Source organism: Sinocyclocheilus rhinocerous, unplaced genomic scaffold (genome assembly GCF_001515625.1).
Source record: "Sinocyclocheilus rhinocerous isolate Xijiao unplaced genomic scaffold, SAMN03320098_v1.1 scaffold1716, whole genome shotgun sequence".
Lineage (NCBI taxonomy): Eukaryota > Metazoa > Chordata > Actinopteri > Cypriniformes > Cyprinidae > Sinocyclocheilus > Sinocyclocheilus rhinocerous.
This window is the reverse complement of record NW_015657977.1, coordinates 100,887-122,993: the sequence shown is the minus strand read 5'-3', so window position 1 is coordinate 122,993 and position 22,107 is coordinate 100,887. Positions and strand designations below refer to the sequence as shown.

General features: G+C 37.3%; 1 protein-coding gene across 1 annotated transcript in view; it reads right to left on the bottom strand.

Annotated features, from left to right (window-relative positions):
- LOC107721966 (potassium voltage-gated channel subfamily H member 6-like) overlaps positions 1-22,107 on the bottom strand; it is a 58,901-nt gene that overhangs the window by 17,368 nt on the left and 19,426 nt on the right. Inside the window, exons 3-6 of the mRNA XM_016530196.1 lie at positions 16,486-16,638; positions 15,192-15,295; positions 14,857-15,106; positions 12,535-12,737 (exon numbers count right to left, since the gene is read on the bottom strand). Coding sequence (XP_016385682.1) covers positions 12,535-12,737; positions 14,857-15,106; positions 15,192-15,295; positions 16,486-16,638 — 710 coding nt within the window. The remainder of the gene's footprint in view (positions 1-12,534; positions 12,738-14,856; positions 15,107-15,191; positions 15,296-16,485; positions 16,639-22,107) is intronic.

Genomic DNA, 22,107 nt, shown 5'->3' with positions numbered 1-22,107 from the left:
TTGGGTTGAACTGTTCTGGAACAGTGTTGTAAATACAACTTAACCACTGATTTCTAGTCATGTCCTCTTTTGGAAGGCCAAACAAAGTAGTTTCGCTTTCACAACGAAACACAGCGTCACACACGGCGGGCTAGAGTTAGGAACGGCCAGCGGGCTGAGTGAGCGGAGCCCGGCATGCCGAGTGAGCGATGGCCGGTGGGCTTGAGAATGGCGCAGCCGGCGGAAAGAAAGGAAAAATTGAAATCGCATCATATGACCCCTTTAAATCAATACATTAATATAGAACAAATTTTTCTGTTACCGAAGATTAGCGCATCCACAGGTGCATGGAGGACGAAAACTCAAAATCCACTATAGACGAAGGTTTATCAAAAATATTTTTATTTTTATTTTTGACTAACATGGTGAAAAAAGTGCAAAGTGTTATTTCAATCAGTGTTATTGTTAACTGAAAGTATTAAACTTTTATTGTTAACTGAAACTACTAAAGCTGATATAAAATCTAATCCAACCACATCTAATATTTATATTTTATAAGTATTAGATGAAAAATTTAAATGAAAATGACGAATTTTGCCATGTTGTTTTAAAGGGGTCCTATTATGCTTTTTCACTTTTTTAATTTTAGTCAGTGTGTAGTGTGTATGTTTGGGCATTAAAAAGATCTAGAAAGTTACAAATCTCAAAGTCCACTCCAAAGGGAGATATTTCGTTTTTTTTAAATCCCTTTTCAAGAACTACAACAAACGGCTCGTTTGGACTACAGCGTTTGTTTTCGGGGCTTTATGATATCACAAAGCGGCTCATTAGAATTTCATTACGGGCGGGCCTTCATTAAAACCCAGAACTAATCGAGCCGTTTGTGCCAGGATGGGGAGAAAGGTATTTTAATAATGCAAATGATGTGAAAAATAATGTGTTTTTCGAACCACCAAGCATGAGAGCATGTTCTAGTACACCCCCAAAACAAAATCAAGACTTTGTAAAAGAGCATAATAGGACCCCTTTAAGTTCAAGCACTAAAATTACTAAAACTAAGACTGAAATATAAACAAATCAAACCAAAAACTAATAAAAATGACAAAGGTACACAACAGAATTAATCAAACTTAAACTAGAATTAAAATTGAAAATATAAAAATAAAAGCTAATTCAAAATATTAGTTCAAACAAGCCATTGAGTAAATGTTTCAACTCGTAGCTTATTTCACCATGCCAGTCAAAAATAAAGATGAATAAATATATTTGTGGTAGACCTTTGTGGTTTGGTTTTCATTCAGTGTGCGGGCAGCATTTGTTGTGGATTTTGCATAAATAATGTGAAATTATTTGTACATTTTTTCCAGAAGCACCAAAAAAGTAGATAGGAAATGAAAATGTAGCAATAGCTCATTTTTGTTCTTAATCAATAGCCCAGCCTTTATAAAACTTCCATTGTTCCTGAATAATATCTATAGTTTAAGCATAAAATAATAATAATAATAAAAACATGTATGGCTCCTTATTGGGATGATTTGATCAATGCAACAATAGTATTAAGCAAACTATGGCATTTGCTTTTCAGCTTTAGAAGTCAAATGATTAGTTGTAATAAAAATAAAGCAGATTCTCTCACACCCCGAACAGATAATTTAGTATAGATCTACAACTTTTCAGATTAATCTCTACTGAATAAAATGACAAAAGAACTATCAACAAACATTCCTGTGTTGTTGAATATGGAAAGTGTTCAAAGTGTGTTCTAGCTCTTAAAGACAGCAATGACGACAGATTACAGAAATGCAGGTCTCTAACAACAAGCACATACATGGATTATATGAGATAATGGACGGACATTACTGAAAATAAACCCCAACATGGTGATCAGGACCCTGACGCAAAGACCTTGACGCCTGTACACTATCCTGCTTTATACATGGCTTCTTACCAAACAAATAAAGCAGCATAAACTATTAATTTGAGGTATAATTATTTTATTATTTTACTTGACCAGCTATGTTGGGTACAGGTTTCTCTGATAAGCGGTCAGTTATGCAGTATTTAACTGATGAATGCCATGACCAATCAGAATCAAGTATTCCAGAGACAGTCTATTCAAGTTGAGTGCAAGTAGTCACCCGTTAGCAAAGGTGATTTTCACTAACTCTGCCCACTACTGCTCAGATATGTAACTTTCAGTTCTAAACACATTTTACTTCTATGTACTAAATAGCATATGAGTATTTGCACCTGATGCAAGCAAGATGCTATGTGTGTTGCTCTTTATGGTGCAAACAGTATCTACCACTATTTACACACAGTGTAAACAGCATCTACCCTTTTTTACAGTGTAAATAGCCGTTGCCAAAAAGTTGTAAGTTGTTCAGAAAGTCTCATCTGTCATCACATCATTCTACACATGCACATGCTAGTTTATTGATTATGGTGGGGACTTTCCATAGACTTCTACTGTTTTTATAGTGAGCTATTAATATTTCCTATGCTCTAATACTACCCCTGCACTGCACATAAATCTTTATATCCATTCAGACATTATTTTGTATGTTTATTCATCTTTTTTCTTCTTCATATGAAGTATTTGCAAGTGATTTCAGATTTTGCAATCAGTGGAATTTTGCTATCAGTTGGGAGGCATACAGTAGGCAAAACCTTTCCCACACACACAAGCACAGTCTTATTGCTCAATTTCATGTGGCAAGAAGTCAGCAACCTTGAAAAGTGTTATTCACAGCTCACACACAAAACAGCATACATTTTCAGTGAAGGATAAAAAAATTCTACACTGCAATCATCAAAACAAATATGTCCATTCTCACTTTAAGTATCTTATTCACATTTAAAGCACTGCATATTATACATATTTTGTAACACTATCAACCTTTACTAATCATGTGAAGTCACAGTCCTTTCTTATCAGTCTGCACATGTCTGTGAACACACACACAAATACACTGTGTGAGCACACATTCAAATCCATGTGCTGGAGAGATCCTAATGACAGAAGGCGCTCACATGCACACACACGAATTCACTGGAGCGAGATATCTGTGCTTATTGATATAATCTAACACTCTGTTTCATAATGATGGAACCAGGCAAATCCATTCTCACTGTCTGCACGCTGACTACAGTCACAAACTCAGTGACACACACACAGACAAAGATACACAAAAGTAAAAATGCACTGTGCAAAACTTCACCAACAGCTTTATCTTGTACAGCTAAGGTCAGTGTAACATTTCCATGACGTGTTTTTACTACTATATGTTGTTTGTATAAAATAAAAAAATCCACCACTCTCTGAAAAAACAGCTTTTAACACGCAACATTGCACTTCAACATGCAAAACAAAAGCATGATGCATGAAAGGATGTGTTCACAAACTAATACAATAGACTAAACAAAAAATGGGGAGGGGCAATAAGAGAAAAAAAAAAAAAAAAGATTAAAAAAACTAAAACAAAACAAAGGGACATGTTAAAGCAACCACAACAAATAAAACAAACACATAGTGAATGGGAATAAAAAACTAAAAACAAAATGTAAAAACAAACAAAAGTCAATTAAAGACATGTAGTTACACGCCACTACCACAAATAAAACAAACACATGGTGAATGGCAATAAGACAAACAAAGAAATAAAGACAAAGCCAAAATAAAGGGACGCGACCTCAGGCAAAAATAGTCTGCATATGTCTCACAAGTCACAAAACGTCAACAGAGTCTGACACTGAAACAACACTATTAACAGTGATCTATGTGAGTGGCATCAGCTGTCAGTCAAATCCATCCTGGTCCTGACCTATTTTTTTTTCCTAACCAGGTGTGAGAGGTGAAAATCAAACAGAGTGAAAGAGAAACAAAGCAGCAAAGGTAAGAAAAGAGAGAGCGGATGAAGAGGAGATAAATAAAGGTCAAGGCAAGGATGGTACTTACAGGCTTAAGTTTCTCTTTCAAGCTCATGGTGGCATTCTCTGAGCCGTGCTGAGACAGACACACAGAGAACTGACACAGGGAAACACCGCCCTTTCACACTAGCTCTTTTTCCTCATGCACGCAAACACACACACACATACTGATAAAGGTGTGGAATGGACGACGGCCATCCCATTTGTGTAATGATTAGACTGTGTAGACAGAATATGGATCTGATGCAGGCACTGCAAAAGATGCACTTCTCACATAGACTTCTCACACTGTATGACTATCATTTTGTGTGCCTTTTATCATGTTACATTAGTTACATTACATGTAGTGTATGAAATCCCTTTATCACAAACACAGTGAATTAACAATACTACAAAACATATTTTTGTAATCTGAAAGTTTTTTTTAAATATAACCTTTTTTTAATAACTATTATTAACAATATGATCTAGTGTAAAACAAGAAATAGTAAAATAATGAAAATCTCCATTTCAGTAAAGAAATTGTTTAAGGAAAGTGAACGGGTGGAGACTGTAAATGATGCTCATGTATTGAACAGTGTTACTGTTATCTATACTTTATATGCTTGGCACTGATATTCTGGGATTCACAATGTCGCAGCTGCACTGGGGCCTCCATATGTCACAGGCTTATTTATTCAGATTATTGTGCATATTTACTGCAGAAACATGCATAATTATTAGAGCAATTACAGATTTCTTTTTGAGCAGTTTTACTGAGTGTGCATAACAACATCCTTTTCATAATTTCCCATCCTTCATAATTAACGTTTGGGGTCAGTATTGGGAACTTATTTTATATTCTGTAATTCCTGTGTTCCTTGGTTTCAGTTTCCCGCTTCCCTTTTGTTGTCATGGACGTTCATTAATCATTGCAGGTGTTATTCATTAGTTCCCTTTGCCTTGTATTTATGTTGCTCTGTTTCACTCTTCTGTTGTCGGTTGTTGTTTGTGCTATGCACACTGTTTCGAATGTGAATATCCTTCCGAGTCATTTATTAAACTTCATATTGTTTCATCCTAATCTTCACCTTCCTTCGAACTATACGTTACGGAACAACCGACCTCCTAAATGGATTATTCTGCGCGATTTACCACTATTGCTTGTGAGAACTGGAACTTTCTTAACTTTCTAAACCAAAGGCATCTGCCTTCTTACCGTCACCAGCCCTTTTGACGACGAGATCCTAAAGTCACTGTTCTGGATCGGGGCTAATTACCATTGCCCCTCAGCTCACCCTCAGTCAGTGCCATCCTGGAGCTTTGTCTCGCTGCAGGTCTTCCAGTCTCCAGCACTGCTTTGGCGTGAAGATCCCCTGTCTTCGGCTCCAGCCTCAGAGGCCTGGATTCCACCTTGGCCCTTCGACACATCGGCTCCGCCTTGGCTCCTAGCTCCCTCGTCTCCACCGTGGCCCATCATCCCAATGGCTCCACCAGGCTCCCTCGTCCCTCCGGCTCCACCTTGATCAGTCGTCATCCATCCATCGCTATGGGATTCCACTCCTCCGGCTTCACCTCGTCCTTCCACCCCTCTGGCTCCATCAGGCTCCTCCTTCCTTCCGGCTCCACCTTGGTCCTCAGTCGCTCCAGCTTCGCCGCAGTCTTCCGGGTCCCAATTCCGCCTTGGCCCTCATGACCCTCGATGTCACCCTGGCACTTCGGCTTTCCGTCTCTGCCCCGGGCCTTCTCTTCCATTGGTGTCGTCTCTGTCAGTCGGCCCCCTGGTGTCATCAGCCTTACCTCCACCATGGCTCCTCCCTTCATCGACGCCGCCGGGGACTTTCATCTCTGCTCTGCTCAGGGTCTGTGCCATCGGACACTCACCATCTTTGCCACCAGGGTCTCGTCATCATCCACCACTTATCAATGCTCCTCCCATCATCTGCCCTTTCCCATCTGCTCTCCAGCCTGTCATCAGTCCTTCGCCCACTCCTTGTCCTCCTCCAGAGCCCCCACCATCCCTCCCTCATTTGTTCATTTGTTTAGCCTTGCTGTCATGGCACTAGGTCGGGGGGGGGGTATTTCACCATTATGTTGTTTTAGTTTCTTTTAGTTTGTATTCTGTAATTCCTTTGTAATTTATTTGTTGTCATGTACGTTCATTAATCATCACAGGTGTTATTCATTAGTTCCCTCATTTACTTTATATATATGTTGCTTTGTTTCACTCTTCTGTTGTCGGTTGTTGTTTTGAGTCTTTTAATAAACTTCGTATTGTTTCATCCTAATCTTCATCTTCCTTCTGACTATATGTACAACAATATTAGTGTTTTACTATATGTTTTATTTTATTTTATTTTTTATTTTTTTTTATCAGCAGCCATGGTGAGCACACTTTTGAGACTTGTTTCAAAAACATTCTTACCGACACCAATTTTTTGAATGGTAGTGTATATTTTTGGGGCTTTTTTTTCTTATATTTAATGGACAGGATAGTATGAGACAGGAAACAATGAGAGAGGAGAACTGTTCATGACTTTTCCATGACCTCCCTAATATTTCTGTCTGTTTTTGTCTGTGATTTTAGGAACCCACATATCTATGGAATTCATGCTCATACTTCATTCAAAGATTAATGCTCCTCACTTGCAGACCGGTCCACTAAAAACAGTGCAGCTTGTTACATAACCAGTTATGTCATGTTATGTAGACAAATCAGTAGTGACAAAGATCAATGCAGATGATCATTTCCCTTCTTGCTCAGTGTCAAATCGAAGTCCAATTATCAAGCCAGGAATTGCCTGTTACAGTTCTACCTCAGGATGTAATGCCAAACAACAGACTGCACATATGCCTTAATACCAAAACATCAAGCAAATGTTCAACTGGTCATACACAAACTTTACACTAATTACTTACACTGGCAGCTTCAAAATGTCTTAATAAATACTAAATGCATTAAAAGAAAGCTAAAATGTAAAAAAGGTTTGTGTGAGGGTTATGGGGTAGAATCTAAACATACAAATAAAAGAAACCATGTTATACAAACAAACGTATGAATTTTGGCAGAAAATGACACAGAAAGAGAAAGAGCGAGCAAGAGTAAGACAGAGAGAGAACGAGAGAGCAAGTAGAGAGGGCCAGAGAAAGAGAGTGTGTTTGCATGCAGACTTATCACAGATGTGTGTGTGAGTAGAGAAACAGACAGTCAGTGTCTCTTTGGCCTCTGCTATCACTGCCCTCTACTTCCATTAGCCCTAGAAGCCAAGGTCACCAGCAGAGAGCAACCACACACACACACACACACACACATCCACAGTCACAGTCGTCCACACACGGGTCATGCTCACGCAAATTAGAATGCTGTTAATATTCTCAAAATACAGTTGAAACAACAGCAGGATCAACAAATCTGAGGCCATACATGTCAGTCTAAACCTGTATGACTTTCTTTCTTCTGTGGAACAAAAAAGAAGATATTTGTGATCATGGGTGTATTAGGTCCATACAATGGAATACAATTGTTTGTGAACTTACTCAAATGTATCAAGACTTTTTGAAAAATATAATAAAATACTGCATTTACTTGTAATTAGGAAGAAGGGAGGGAAACATTCAGTTCTCCTGTGAATATGTGTCATAAGCTGCATTAAAAGCTAATGACACACACAGGCTTTATGATAGAAATGTGCAAGCTGGCAGTAGATTTGTCAGCATGATTGATTTTTCCACTGGTAGGACAACACAGTCTCCCACGTGTGTCCATGGAGAGAGACGTCACCAATACAATCTCTTTCTCTCCGTCATTTTCAATGTCTTTCTTTGATTCTTCTTCTCTCTCTGCTGTACTGCAGCCTTCTTTTTTGTACTTTCGTACTTTGTATTACTTTATCTCTAAACTTTGAAGGCAATTGCATACTGTTCCGATCATCTTTCAGGCTTTTATATGGTAACACTTTTGAATAGGGAGCACATGTTCCCTATTGAGTAATATGAATGCTAATAAGCAACTAATTAATAGCGAGAATTGGTCTTTAAAATAAAGTGTTACCCTTTTATATGAACCATGGCATGAGGGGCCCACACAATCTTTGCCGTCATTATGTGAAATACATAATGTGCAGTAACTTAAACACTTAGGCAGGCATTCCAGTATACTCAGTACACTGCAATAATCACACAGAAAACACAGGGGTAGAAAAGTGTGTCAGAGTGTGTCCGTTCCCTACACAACAACCAAATAATCACTGCCCACATCAGCACAGGACTCAGTGGTTTCTGTATATAGGTCACTTAACTGACGTGTGTGGAGATGTTACAAAATAGTAAATCATGTAAAGGATGTCACCAACCTTTTCACTGGCTGATGAGGATTGATGAAAGCTTGTGCAGATCTTTTGTGTGTGAGTGTGTGTCTACATTTAAAAAAAAATGTCAACAATTCTGTGTTTTTCTGTCAATATGGGGTGCTGTGTGTACATTAATGAGGAAAAAAAATTAACTTAAATGATTTTAGCAAATGGCTGCAATATAACAAAGAGTGAAAAATTTAAGGGGGTCTGAATACTTTCCGTACCCACTGTATATATATATATATATGTGTGTGTGTGCGTGTGTGTGTGCGATTTGTGGGGGGGGGTTTCCCCCCTTCTGGTCTATGTATCTATGTATCCCCCGGGTGATGCTATCCCACCAACAGAGCATAAAAAATACAGAGCAAAAAAATACTGCAACATGAAAATACAAACGACAATAAAATCAGAAATGGACTTTAACTGTCAGCGCTCCCACTTAATACAGACCGTCTGGGTTTCGTGATCCTGGTTCACGCGCCTTAATCCATGCAGGGCTTTTCAGAAAGTCAGCGCGCACCATTAGTCTAATTCAGAGTGGCAGTATGAGAGTAATACATAATGTTTTTTGCTCAAAACTCACTATACTGTGACCTAATGCAAATATTGTATATAATAAACTGACACATAAATGTATTATGAGACAGAAAGTAAAGGTTTACCGTCACCGTAATGTGGGAATTATGATCAAGCAATATTGACTGATGGATTGGCAGAGAATCGTCTTTCTGCGAGTCATTAAGAAATGATGGTTCTATTCTATTTAAAGAAATATGAGGTAAACGTGCGAATACACAATGTGCGCACTTTTGGAGTAAAAGTTTGTATGTTGTGTAGTGAAGCACTGATCTAAAATAAATGGAAGCAAACGCAATTGAATATGTACAGGTTTGTGTCATTCACTCCCGATTGATTTTGCATTCCTGGCAGAAATAACAACTATTAGTGTCATTGTAACCAAGTATTATCATAAATAGTGGTCAAATATTGAAGCTAATCTCAAGGTCAAATCAGAATATTTATTATAAAAATATTTCTGTAACAGCTGCCAAAAAAAATCTATATATTTTTAGCGCCACTGTGATTTTTGATATATTTTCAAGGGGAATTTTTTTTTTTTTTTTCAAAACATCCCCCCCTCTGGTAATCTATATATTTTTAGCGCCCCTGTGATTTTTGATATATTTTCAAGGGGAATTTTTTTTTTTTTTTTCAAAACATCCCCCCCTCTGGTTTGTTCACAAATCGCACCCTGTATATATATATAGTTTTTTTGACAGCCGATGCAGATGTCTTAGAGGGCAGGGTGGCCGATGGTCGATACAAAGCTGCCAACCAACAGTAGTGATGTGACATTCGGCACCAAGGCTTCGAAGCTTGTCTCAAAAAAACAAAAAATATCTCACAGTGAAGCACTGTACCGGAGCTTGATTTGTTTTGCCATAACCACGTGATCTGTGACCTCCGAAGCTTCATTTTCACACACAACCACGTGACTGCTTTGCATTCTGATTCAAATAACGCAAACCCATTGCGCAGGTTTTAAGTGTCATTGACTTCTTTGATAAGAAACAATCAGAATACGAATAAATATTTACAAGTGAGGTTTTGTGCATGCTCAGCTTGTATTAATGCTCGCTTCACAAGCACTTCAACTGACCATTCCACAACAATCTTTATTTTATTTTGAGCCATGCTTATTTTTTTAATATAAATTAAATGTATTCATACTTTGTGTAAGTACAATGACATTAAAATTTTTTATTGCTTTATGTGATTTTCATTGCACAAATTGATTTATTATATGAAAGAGTCCAAAAATGGCTCGGATGTCTGGGATGCAAAGGCACCTTTTTCCACCTTTGACCACAACATGTCAATAGTGTGCAACGTGTTGAAACACTTCGAGTAATGAACCATTTTACGATACAGTTGAGGGGACAACAGGGCACTCAGGAATCTGGGAAGTTTGTGTGCATTGGGAATAGGGGTGGGAATCACAGGGTACCTCATACAGCAATTCAGCGATAACTGATACATTGGTAGACAATCCTATAATGATACATCACAATATCTGTCTAACTATGAAAACAAAATGCCTGTGAAAAGGTTAAGTGCAAGTTTCTCTCTTCATTCAAGTCCAAACTGCTAAAAATTCTGCAAACATTCTGCAAAAATGAAAATTCTCTCACTCTCAAGTTGTTTTAAACCTGAATTAATTTCTTTCTTCTGTTGAACATAAAAGTTATTTTGAAGAATGCGGGTAACCAAACAGTTGCTGGTCTCCAGTGACTTCCATAGTATTTTTTTCCTTCTATCAAAGTTAATGGGGACCAGCAACTGTTTGGTTACCTAAAATATCTTCTTTTGCATTCAGCACAAGAATGAAATTAATACAGGTTTGGAACAACATGAGAGTCCGAACAGCACACAAATGAAATGTTTAACCGGCAAGGCTTTAAAGCACATGCAAATAATGCAGTTCTTGCATATCGTGTACGCTTTGTTGAATTTGTTTGTCCCATCAATGGTATAAAAGCCGAGGTGGGTCCAGACTTTGGACTTAAACATGGCTGGGGCATCTATCATTTTACTCACACTGCTGTCCGCCATCCTATTAAAAACCTCTTTTTCTTAAACTAGTTAACTTTATGTTCATGTTTCCCTCATTCATGTGTTGAGTGCCACCTCGAGGAGCCATGAAGTAGCGACGCTGGGAGCAGGAAAATCTATTTAGAGCACCTTATTGTATTAATTAAAATATCGATATATGGTGCCAGCGTATAGATTCTCGTATCGCATGGAGAAGAGCCACATCCTGGCTCTTTCATCCAGTTTGGAGTGACGTCCTGATCCAGGGAGGGTCTGTGTTGTACCAGATACCTTCCACTTCTTAATAAAATACGTCACTGTGCTTCTAGGCATTGATAAAGCCTTTGAATTTTTTTTGTATCCATCTCCTGACTTGTGCCTGACTGTCCACAACTTTATCCTGGAGATCTTTTGACAGTGCCTTAAGTTGCCACCCATAGTTGACTGTTTGCTTCAGTTGCACTACCAAGGAAATGCTCCAGGAAAGCTCTTTTCATGCTGAGCTGATCAAAATGACCACAGCTGATCACAGTTGAATGTCAAATGGCTTTGTGTGCCATTGAGAAGGCGATTATCTACACCTGATTGAGTTGACAAGTCATTTTTAGGAGGGGGTGATCATTTTTCCAACTCAGTGATTTGGTTTTTACATTTTTTTTTCTGACATGTTGGTGTTATATCTTTCACTTGGATGTTATAAGTTACACTGAGTAAATACAGCTGGATAAAACAAAAACTGTGTCCGTCTTCATTTTAGGCTGCAAATCAACAAAATGTGATTATTTTAAAGAGGAGTGGTTTTTTTCAATATCCACTGTGCGTGTGTATATATATATATATTACATCTTTTCATATGTAGATTTTCATGGAACATGAACTGCAATACTCAATAAAATATTTATTACATTTGTACTCCTCTGCCATAATAATGTCTTTATTTTTATTTCTCTCAGCTATATTGACATAAGCTACTGTTTAAAAGTTTGGAGATTTTTATTCAGTGTGGATCCATCAAAATGATCAAAAGTGACAGTAAAGATTTGCATATTGTTACAAAAGAGTTCTATTAGATTTTTAAATTTATTTAAACATTAAAATAATCAGAAATGCTTCTTGAGCAGCAAATCAGCATATCTGAATGATTTCCGAAGGATCATGTGACACTGAAGATCAATGTAGAGCAGTGTTGCTGAAAATTCAGCTTTGCATCACAGGAATAAATTACATTTTAAAATATATTAAAATAGAAAACAATCTATTGTTTTACATTGTTATAATATTTCACAATATTACAGTTTTACTGTAGTTTTGAGCAAATAATGCAATCTTGGTAAGCATAAGAGACTTCTTTCAAAAACTTGAAAAAATCTTACCAACCCCAAAAAATTTGAACAGTAGTGTATGTATCAAATATCATATGATAATTGGAATTAATTAGATTAGTTAATTGGCACATTGTGCATTTTATTTTATTACAATTTTAACTTGATTGACAGCTTTAATTTTTACCTTAATTAGGTTTCTACAATCTACAGTTATTTGTTTGTTTGTTTTTTAAATCACAACCTGTATATCGACAACGCCATAAATAAATAGGGTTAGATGACAAAATCTCTAGGCCTCACTAAAGTGAACAGAAAGATAAGGAACAATATCCTGAATCTGCATGAATATATACACCTGCATGAAATACGTATATTACCTGCGTGACTTGAGTGACCTTTTCAGAGACGTTCTGTGTGCGGTCTTTAATCTTGCTGGGTGCTATGATCTCGATCTCGGTGGGGGAAGGTGGTCTGACACGGTCTGAGCCGAAGGATATCGTCACCTGAGGGATGCGGCCAATAGCGCGGTGCCGCATCAAATCAGAGTCTGAGGTGGAGTTCAGGTTACTGGGCTTCAGATCTGAAAAAGAAATATCACACCTAAGAAAACAGCCAACGAAACACGCAGTTTTCATTACAGGGTTTGATTAAAACAGTGTCATGCCGTGTGACTTGCACTACCATCCTGTATGCGTCTGCCAATTGCAATGCCAGTAATGTCACTGTTTATGTATGCAACAATGAAAAAGTGTTCATTTAGACCTATGAGTCATACGGACACCTGTGAAATGACAGGATAAACTATTTAGAGCTCATGCGCACACACATGCATAGCGGCAGGCACATCAGGGGTGGCTGTGGGTAATCACAGTCACACAAAAGCATTGATTAGGACTACAGCTACAGAAATAGGCCTGTCAGGCCACCACATGTGCCCATTTCACCGGGGAGCCAACAAGCCTCATTCTGGACTTCCAGAGACTTAAATGTTACAATTTAACATGCTCAAATGGACCGCATTGTTATGCTCATTACGCTTTGTGCTGCTTTTTTGGAGCTGTTCCACAAACTCCATTAGAAAAGGATACTAGCTTATTTTTATTAAATGCTTCTGCTATTTTAGACTAATTGGTTTTGATCAGACTTATTATGTAGTCAAGGATAAATTCAAATATGTCACTTAATAGCCATTGAAAGCACATCATATACTCGGTCATGGTACTCCTGTTCAATGCTAATGGAAGAGTTTAATTACAGCAGAGACCATAGAGGTGATCAAACGGGGCTGCGTACAGTATTAAGCTGACAAGTATCTGTTCCGCTCCATCCCGGCTGGGGGCCCCCTGCTCATATATCACATATCTAAATGCTCATGATTTAAAAAGGCAGTCTCACCAAAAAAGAAACAAGAAAGAACCAAATTTCACTCACACTTCCCTTGTCATAAACACTTTCTCCTCCTAATGACACTGCCATCCAAGGATAAAGACAATAATGTTTACGTGTTTTGCGTTTTCTCAACTGTAGAAGGCTGTTATAGGGAAACAGCTTCAAGCTGGTTAATATACTGACACAGTGGCTTTGGAAGACCAAATATTTTGCACCATATTGGGAAGTCAAAGTATGGAAGCTGGTATCCATCAAAATTATGGCTTTAGTTTTACTTTTAGGTTTATATCTTTAAATTAATTGCTAGTTTATATCTCACAATATGACTTTATATCTCTTATATCTTTATTTTTATTACAATTTAAAATAATGTTTTCTATTAATATATTTTAAAATGTAAAAAAAGCTGAATTTTTAGCAGCCATTACTCTAGTCATCAGTGTTACATGATCTTTCAAAAATCATTCTAGCTGCTCAAGAAACATTTATCATTATTATCAATGCTGAAAACAGTTGTGCTGATACACTTCTTCAGGATTCTTTGATAAAAAGTAACAGTAACACTGTCACTTTAGATCAATCAATGATGCATCCTTGCTGAAGAAAAAAAATTTTTTTCTTTATTTACAGTATGAAAATGTGGCTTAATGTCCTAGAAAATTTAGAGATTTTCCTTTTAATAAATATTTTCTGCCAAAAAAAAAAACTAATCCTACAATATTTCTATGTTAAGCCCTTACTTTATAATAGATTTCTATTAAGGAAAATGTGCTTTGTCTTGTGATTATAGCATCCTCCTTTTGCTTGTAGACAAAGTAAGGTTTAAGAGAAATTCTGTGTTTTATAATTTTAAAGTGATTCTTTTTAAAGAATTTCTATGGAGAAGGAAAAATGTAAAATAACTTTCGTGAATTATGATGTTGTTTGCAGTAAATGTTTATTACAAGTATTGTCTGAGATAAATTGGGTTTTTCTTGATGATCTAGAACAAATGTGAGTGAATTTTAGAGATACAAGAGTATATTTAATGAATAATGCTTGGTAAACACAGATTCATAAGTTGCATAAAAAAACTAAATCAAACTGTGAATCTGTGATATGAGATATCATCTTTATTTTTTCAATCAACCAGCAAACCACACAAAGACAAGATGTTACACCGACACTAGATTCAAACTTGCCTTGAGGTCTTTTTTACCCCGGTACTGTCTGATAATATATAAATAATAAAGTTTCGCGCACAGTCAATGTTTGTGACAATATGTTGTTTACACTAGGAACTAGATGACTGCAAACACAAACACTCATACCGCTCCACTGGTCCCTCATGCCGTCGATGTCGTGCAGCGAGGAGGCCCGACGGAGGCTGTGGACGCTCTCTCTGGAGTGGCTATGTTTGAGAGGGGGTCCGCCGGGCTCTAGCCGGTCTGAGGGCCGTGTGAGTGGGGATGAGAAGCCGCATGTGGAGGGGGTCTGCTGAATCAAGGCCTGGGTCTCTGATTTCAAGCAGCTGTCTGCAGACATCTGGAGGTCTTTCAGGGCCACCTCCTCATGAGAGGGCTGCAGGACACACAGAGGGGGAGTTGTAGATCATGTGTCTGTGGCAATATTAACTCGGATGCGTGTCGCATATGCCTGCATGTACCTGTAGGTAGTCCACCACCACTCCCTCAAAGTGGTCCGTAGGGATGGACGGCTGCCGCTTGACACGGAGAGAGGGCATTCGCAGCCTCATCTTACGTTTCTGACCTGATACACAAACATAAGGTTCAATAACCTAAGAGGAATATTTTTTGCTCAAAGCTCAGGAGACATAACTGGTGAGAAATGAGTTCTTGTCTTTCTGGTCTTTCTGGTTTTGAAGTCCTTTTAATCATACCTGACAAATCTGAGCTCAGTGTGTGAGACTGATGAGGTCTCTTTTAAAACTTTTGGGAAGACACTAATAGGGTCTTTTCTCTGGAAGAAAACCTATGAAGCAGGAGAAGACATTTTCTCTCCAATTAAATACATTGCTGTCTAGGAGAAACCATTATGATATACAGGAGATCTTTCATGATTTTTCTGTCCTACAGAATATACTAGATAACTAAGGTGTGGAAGTGGGCTGCTAACTAAATTGTTACAAACCTAAGACGTTCCCTGTAATAAATGTAGTGTCGCTTTCGATAAAAGTCTTTGATGAGTATCAGATTTGTTAGATAAATAAACATACTACTACTAATAATAAAAAATAATATTTTTTTTACTATATTTATTCATTTTTATATATTCTATTTTTATATTTTATTATAAAATAATTTGTTTTGAATTAATAATGACTAAATTATTTAAAGTAATACTAAAAAAGTACTGTTAACAATTTAACAATAAAAATAAACATTTAAATTATACTTTAATTCATTATATATGATAACTTTAAATATTTATTTATTTCATTAATAATAATAATAATAATAATCATTATTATTATTACTATTAATTTGTTTATTATTAATATTTGCACATGCATTTTTATTATTTAATCTAAAAATGTCATTTTCCATATATAGTCTACATATAATTCAATATAATGATAATCATTTATATATTTAAAAACAAAAATAACTTCATATATTAACCTTATTTATTTTCTTATTATTACTATTATTAAATGTATAGTTATTTATGTCAACTAAATATCTCATACTTTCTAATATAAAAGTTAAAGCAACACTGTGAACAGAAATAATGGGCCAGGCATAGACACACACAAACACTTCACACATACATAAACACTCTGAAACCAAAATTTGACACCGCCTTTATCAAATGCTGCCTCTGGCTACACCTACACACCGACCGTCGCACCAAGCACAGCAGTCAATGTGTTTACCTTATAAGGCTGTTACAGAAAGGGCCAGAATCTCTCCCACACACAGAGAAAGGGGGACACGCACCTGCCCGTAGCCAACTGTGTGTCATTCGCTGTTTGATGCCACCTTTTTTCATGGACAGGTCTAAAAGCTCCTGGAAGTTTAGGATGAACATGATAACTACTCCTTCCTCATTCTTTACTGGAACGACATCAACCAAGCATGGCCTACATGTCCCTGAAAGGCCAAGAGACACACAGAAGAGAAAGAGAATGAACGGAGTGACAGGGATATGTCAAGCAGAGACGTTTAAGTACAAAATACAGCACAAGTATAGTTTAGTTTTCATGAAGAGCTGTTATAAATACCAGTGTGAGGGCTGTGAGTAGTCCAAACACACTCACACTTACACAAACACACAATAAGACTCCCACACACAGGTGCTGCCATTCGGGGGGTCTGAAATCCATGATTATGAGGAAACATAAATCTATTAAATAGGGGAGTCCATGGATTGCTGTAACACATTCTTTCAGTTTTGGTGTAATTTTTGTGTTATGTCTCAAAACTTTCCCATATTTATTACATATTAAAACTCATTCTAAAACTGTTCAAATTCATTTCAAGTTTACAGAGCGCTTTCATTACCCCACCGTGGGGTAGCACTAATTGAAATAAAATTTTAAAAAGAATGAAAAAGAAAAAAAAATCATAATGCCATTCCCAATCTTCACCCTCGTTTCATTTTAAACATTTTAATTCAAAAGGTTAAGCATACAAGAAGCAATTTAATCCCCCCAAAAAACTTATTTTATTTTTACACTGAGATTGGTAGGTCTGTTAGTGAAATCTGTTGACTTTAGCAATCATTGTTTAATTTTATGCCGACGGTGACAGTTCAGAAATGGCAAAAAGCACTTCTTGTGTTTTTTGCCTCAAGTTTGCATGCCTGTAACTCAAGAAGTATTAAAAGATATCTTAAAGGTGCAATAGGTGATTGTCTTTAGAAACATTTTTTGTTATGCTGGTTGAAAGTCTCTTCACATCCCGATAGCAATCATTAAGTTAAGTGGTCTAAATGTATTTATCTGTATTTATATATTCTGTGGAAGGCGTCAAGAAATGTTCGTCCAATCAAATCTGTAAGACCTCCGTTCATCTTCGGAACACAAATTAAGATATTTTTGATGAAATCTGAGAGCTCTCTGATCCTCCCATAGAAAGCAAGGGTCCTTACACGATCAAAATCCAGAAATGTAGATCGTAAAATAATCCATGTGACATCAGGGGTTCAACCGCAATTATACGAAGCTACGAGAATACTTTTTGTGTGCAAAAGAAAAAAAAAACGACTTTATTCAACAATTCGTCTTCTCCGCATCACCCTGTAGCACCATTTTGGACAGTATCAACTGAACGTAAATTGCGTATGCTGTTTTGTGTCAGCTGCGTCACACGGATATGTTGTTTTCGTTCAAATCAAAGCGTAAATGATGTAAACAGTGTACCTGCATGGTGCAGCTGACACAAAACAGCATACGTTCAGTGGATACTCTCCAAAATGGCGCTAGGGTGACGCGGAGGAGACGAATTGTTGAATAAAAGTCCCCTGTGACAACTCCTGATGTCACATGGATTATTTTACCGATGTCCTTGCTATGTTTCTGGGCCTTGGTCGTGTAAGGAGCCTTGCTGTCTATGGCAGGGTCAGAGAGCTCTCAGAATTCATCAAAAATATCTTAATTTGTGTTCCGAAGATGAACGAAGGTCTTACGGGTTTGGAACAACATGAGGGTGAGTAATTAATGACAAAATTTTCATTTTTGGGTGAACTATCCCTTTAACCATTTTCAGTGGATTTTTGGTACTCAAAGAGTTATGTTTTATGCAATTCTTTTGATAGAAGGAAACAAGATATATTTCTAGTTTAAACATTATTTATTCTTCAGACATTCCACTTTAAATGCAGTAAGCATCAACTGTGTGTAAAGTGAACCACATTTGGTTTTCGATCACTGAAAATGGGTCAACAATCTGAACATGGAGCTGCTTTGAAATCCCCATATCTATGGGAATTAACTCTATGGGGCCTTGAAAATTAAGATTTCAAAAGGAAAGTTGATTAAGAATGAGAATCTAGAAAGACAATAAAATATCTTGAATACTTTTAGGGTTACAGGCATGCAAACTTTAGAAAAATAATATTTATGGCACTCAGACAGGTCACGAGATACATTTCTAGTTTCAACATTATTTGTTCTTCAGATATTCCTCTTTAAAAGAAAGAAGTATCAGCTGTACGTAAAATGACCAACATTTGGTTTTTGACCACTGTAGAATTGTCCAGTTTACTCATGGAGCCGCATTAAGATCTCCACATCTCTGTGACTGAACCTTCGACGGCCTTTAAAATGAAGATACCAAAAGGAAAGTTTGTTAAGAACCAGAATCTAAAAGGATATTAAGATATATTTAATACTTCTTGAGTTACAGGCATGCAAACTTGAGGCAAAAAACACAAGAAGTGCTTTTTGCCATTTCTAAACTGTCACCGTTGGCATAAAATGAAACAATGATTGCTAAAGTCAACAGATTTTACTAACAGACCTACCAATCTCAGTGTAAAAATAAAATAAAGATGCTGCCAGTTTTCTAAAGTCGTTTTTACACCACTGAAAATTGGCTACAAATCTCAGGTGAAAATTGTAATTTTGACCCCCCTCTAGGCCTCTACAAAATAGTGAATTACTCAGTAAATGTACATCTGTGACATTTAATATTATGGCTTTCATCTCTATACATGTTTATCTTTCAACAGAAAAAATATTAACAAATCAAAAATTTGAGCCGGGGCCCGGGGAAGTTTCTGAATTTTTTTTGGTTTGACACGGAATGACCTTGTTGTCTGTAGGGTCAGTCACACAAAATTGAAAACAAATACATAAAGCATAAGCTAACAACTCACTCTAGATAATGACATGTTGTGCATGTATGTTGGCCCGGTAGAAGTACTTTGGACAGTCTTGTTAAAACCTGAGAAAGTTAAAACCCTTGTAAAAGTTTGAGAAATTATTACTTTTATTCAGTGAGGACGCATTAAATTGATCAAAATTAAGAAAAGCCAGAAAAAACATTACAGTAAGGACATTTATAATGATACAAAAAAAAAAATCAAATAAATGCTTTTGAACTTTCTACTCATAAAATAACTTTTAAAGGGGTCATATGATGTTGCTAAAAAGAACATCATTTGTGTATTTGGTGTAATGAAATGTGTTTATGCGGTTTAAGGTTCAAAAATCACATTTTTTCCACATACTGTACATTATTGTTTCTCCTCTATGCCCTGCCTTTCTGAAACGCATCAATTTTTACAAAGCTCATCGGTCTGAAAAGCGAGGTGTGCTCTGATTGGCCAGCTATCTAGTGTGTTGTGATTGCCGGCGATCCACAGCGCGAAGTTGATGTATTTCCTAATATGCATCCTACAGAGGATGCGACCTCCAGAGGATTCGACCTCCGGAGGGCGCAGCCTTCTAAATGAGACACAGCTGCTTTCACGACAAAACACACAGCGTCTTCACGACAAGAGCTTGTAACACTTCAAAGAGAAAGGAAAAATTGAAATCGCATCATATGACCCCTTTAAAAATTGTATAACGGTTTCCACAAAAATATTAACCATCACAACTGTTTTCACTATTGGTGATAAAAATGAGAAATGTTTCTTGATCAACAAATCAGCATATCCGAATGATTTCTGAAGTATTACATGACACTGAAGACTGGAGTAATGAAAATTCAGCTTTGCCATCACAGGAATAAAATACAATTGAAATATATTCAAATAGAAAACAGATATTTTAAATTGTAATAATATTTCACAATATTACAGTTTTTCCTGTGTTTTTAATCAAATAAATGCAGCCTTGGTGAACATAAGAGGCTTCTTTCAAAAATAATACCAACCCCAAACTTTTGAACAGTAGTGTAGATGAAAGTTTTATTTAAAAATAAAGCCAATCTGCTGATTCAGATGACAGCAGTTCTGTCTTTTTACATCCACACCTGGTTCCAGTATAAGTGATTTCACCCCTGAGGATAATTTCTTATTGGTTAAACTCCCTGCTCTCCAAACCTCCCAGACAAACACACAGATGCACCGAGAACATTCAGAGGTCACTTATATTTTGGCTATGAGGATTTAATGATAAACTCTCTTTATGACACACTGCTCAAGAGAAATCAAAATGTCATGTGTTGTACTTTTAACCCAGACACAACGATGAACAGAAAGGCAATAAAGGAGACAAACGAGAGCGTGAAACCAAAGTAATGAGACTGCAGAGCAGCGAGAGAGACTCACAGGAATGAGAAGGGAGTGATGGGAAGGAGGACAGAAAAAAACAGCATGATTAAAGTCAGCCAGACCCCCCTCAGCTCTTGACTAAAGCAGGCCATCAACCACTCTAAATATAGACCCTGCCCTCACACACAAACACACGCACACACACACACACACACACACACACACACACACACAAAGGTGTTGTTCAGTCTCCAGCTCAACTGTGACACAGATCGAGACACTGTATCCACTAAAAATATGTGATGGATAAAAAGAACAGAGGGATGCTGGCACGTGTGAGTGTGTGAATGTTGGCCTATGTGTGCATCTGAGCTAAGTGCATTCGTTGTGATAGGGGTGTGAGTCCTGTTGTCATGGTAATGTTATCAGTGCACCGCTTCCTGGGCCGAAGGAACACCTGTCTACTTTCTAGCTGAGCTACACATGCACAAACACTGCCTTAGCAACGTGCAGCCAGCGACTCCATTCGTCTGTTCCAAGACATGACGACAGAGCCGGAGAGATGGGTGGCTCTGCAAGACAGACAGGCCCTCAGCTGGTCTCTGTATTAAGCCAGTCCACCAAAGAGTTACTCTCCATGTAATGAAAGGGGGATGGGGAATACTAATTTCAGAAATGTCTTCCTCACAACATCACAGGATGATGTGTAGATATGGTCGCTGGGTGTGTACACAGTGAAATGCTGGCAGGGGCGTCACTAGCAATTTTGGGCCCTATGAAAGAATATGAGGTTGGACCCCCTACCGCACCAAACATACACTATATTGCCCAACGTATTGGGACACCCCCTTCTAATGAACAGGTTTAACTACTTTAGTAATTTCCGTGAGTACAAATCTTAATGTTTAAGCATATAATGATATTCTAGGGAATGGTGTGCTTCTAATTTTATACCAATAGTTTGGACAGGACCCTTTTCTATTCTAACACGACAATGCCTCTGCACTGTAAAAAATTATCTCGCATTTTAGTTGTTTCGATGATTTTTTTTAAGTTGACACAGCTAGAGTATTTGTCCTCTCAACTTAAATACCGATGTCACGTGCACTTATCGCGAAAACTCGTGAAGACCGTTGCAGACAGAAGACGCTGGTCAGCCATTTTCGCGAGCTTCTCCACAAAGTTGGGAAACTTTCTCAGTCAACAAATTTAGTAAGTAAATTTTTGTATTTATTGGTTTAATATGTGTAAAAATATGTATGTTGTCTAAGAAGAGTACAAGTATGGTTTAACTTTACAGAGACGTATTTTCTAGTTAAATGTATGCCAGTGTTAGTTTCGCGGCACTAGTATGAAGCCTCAAAAATACACGCGGTTCCACAGTATTTTCCACATAA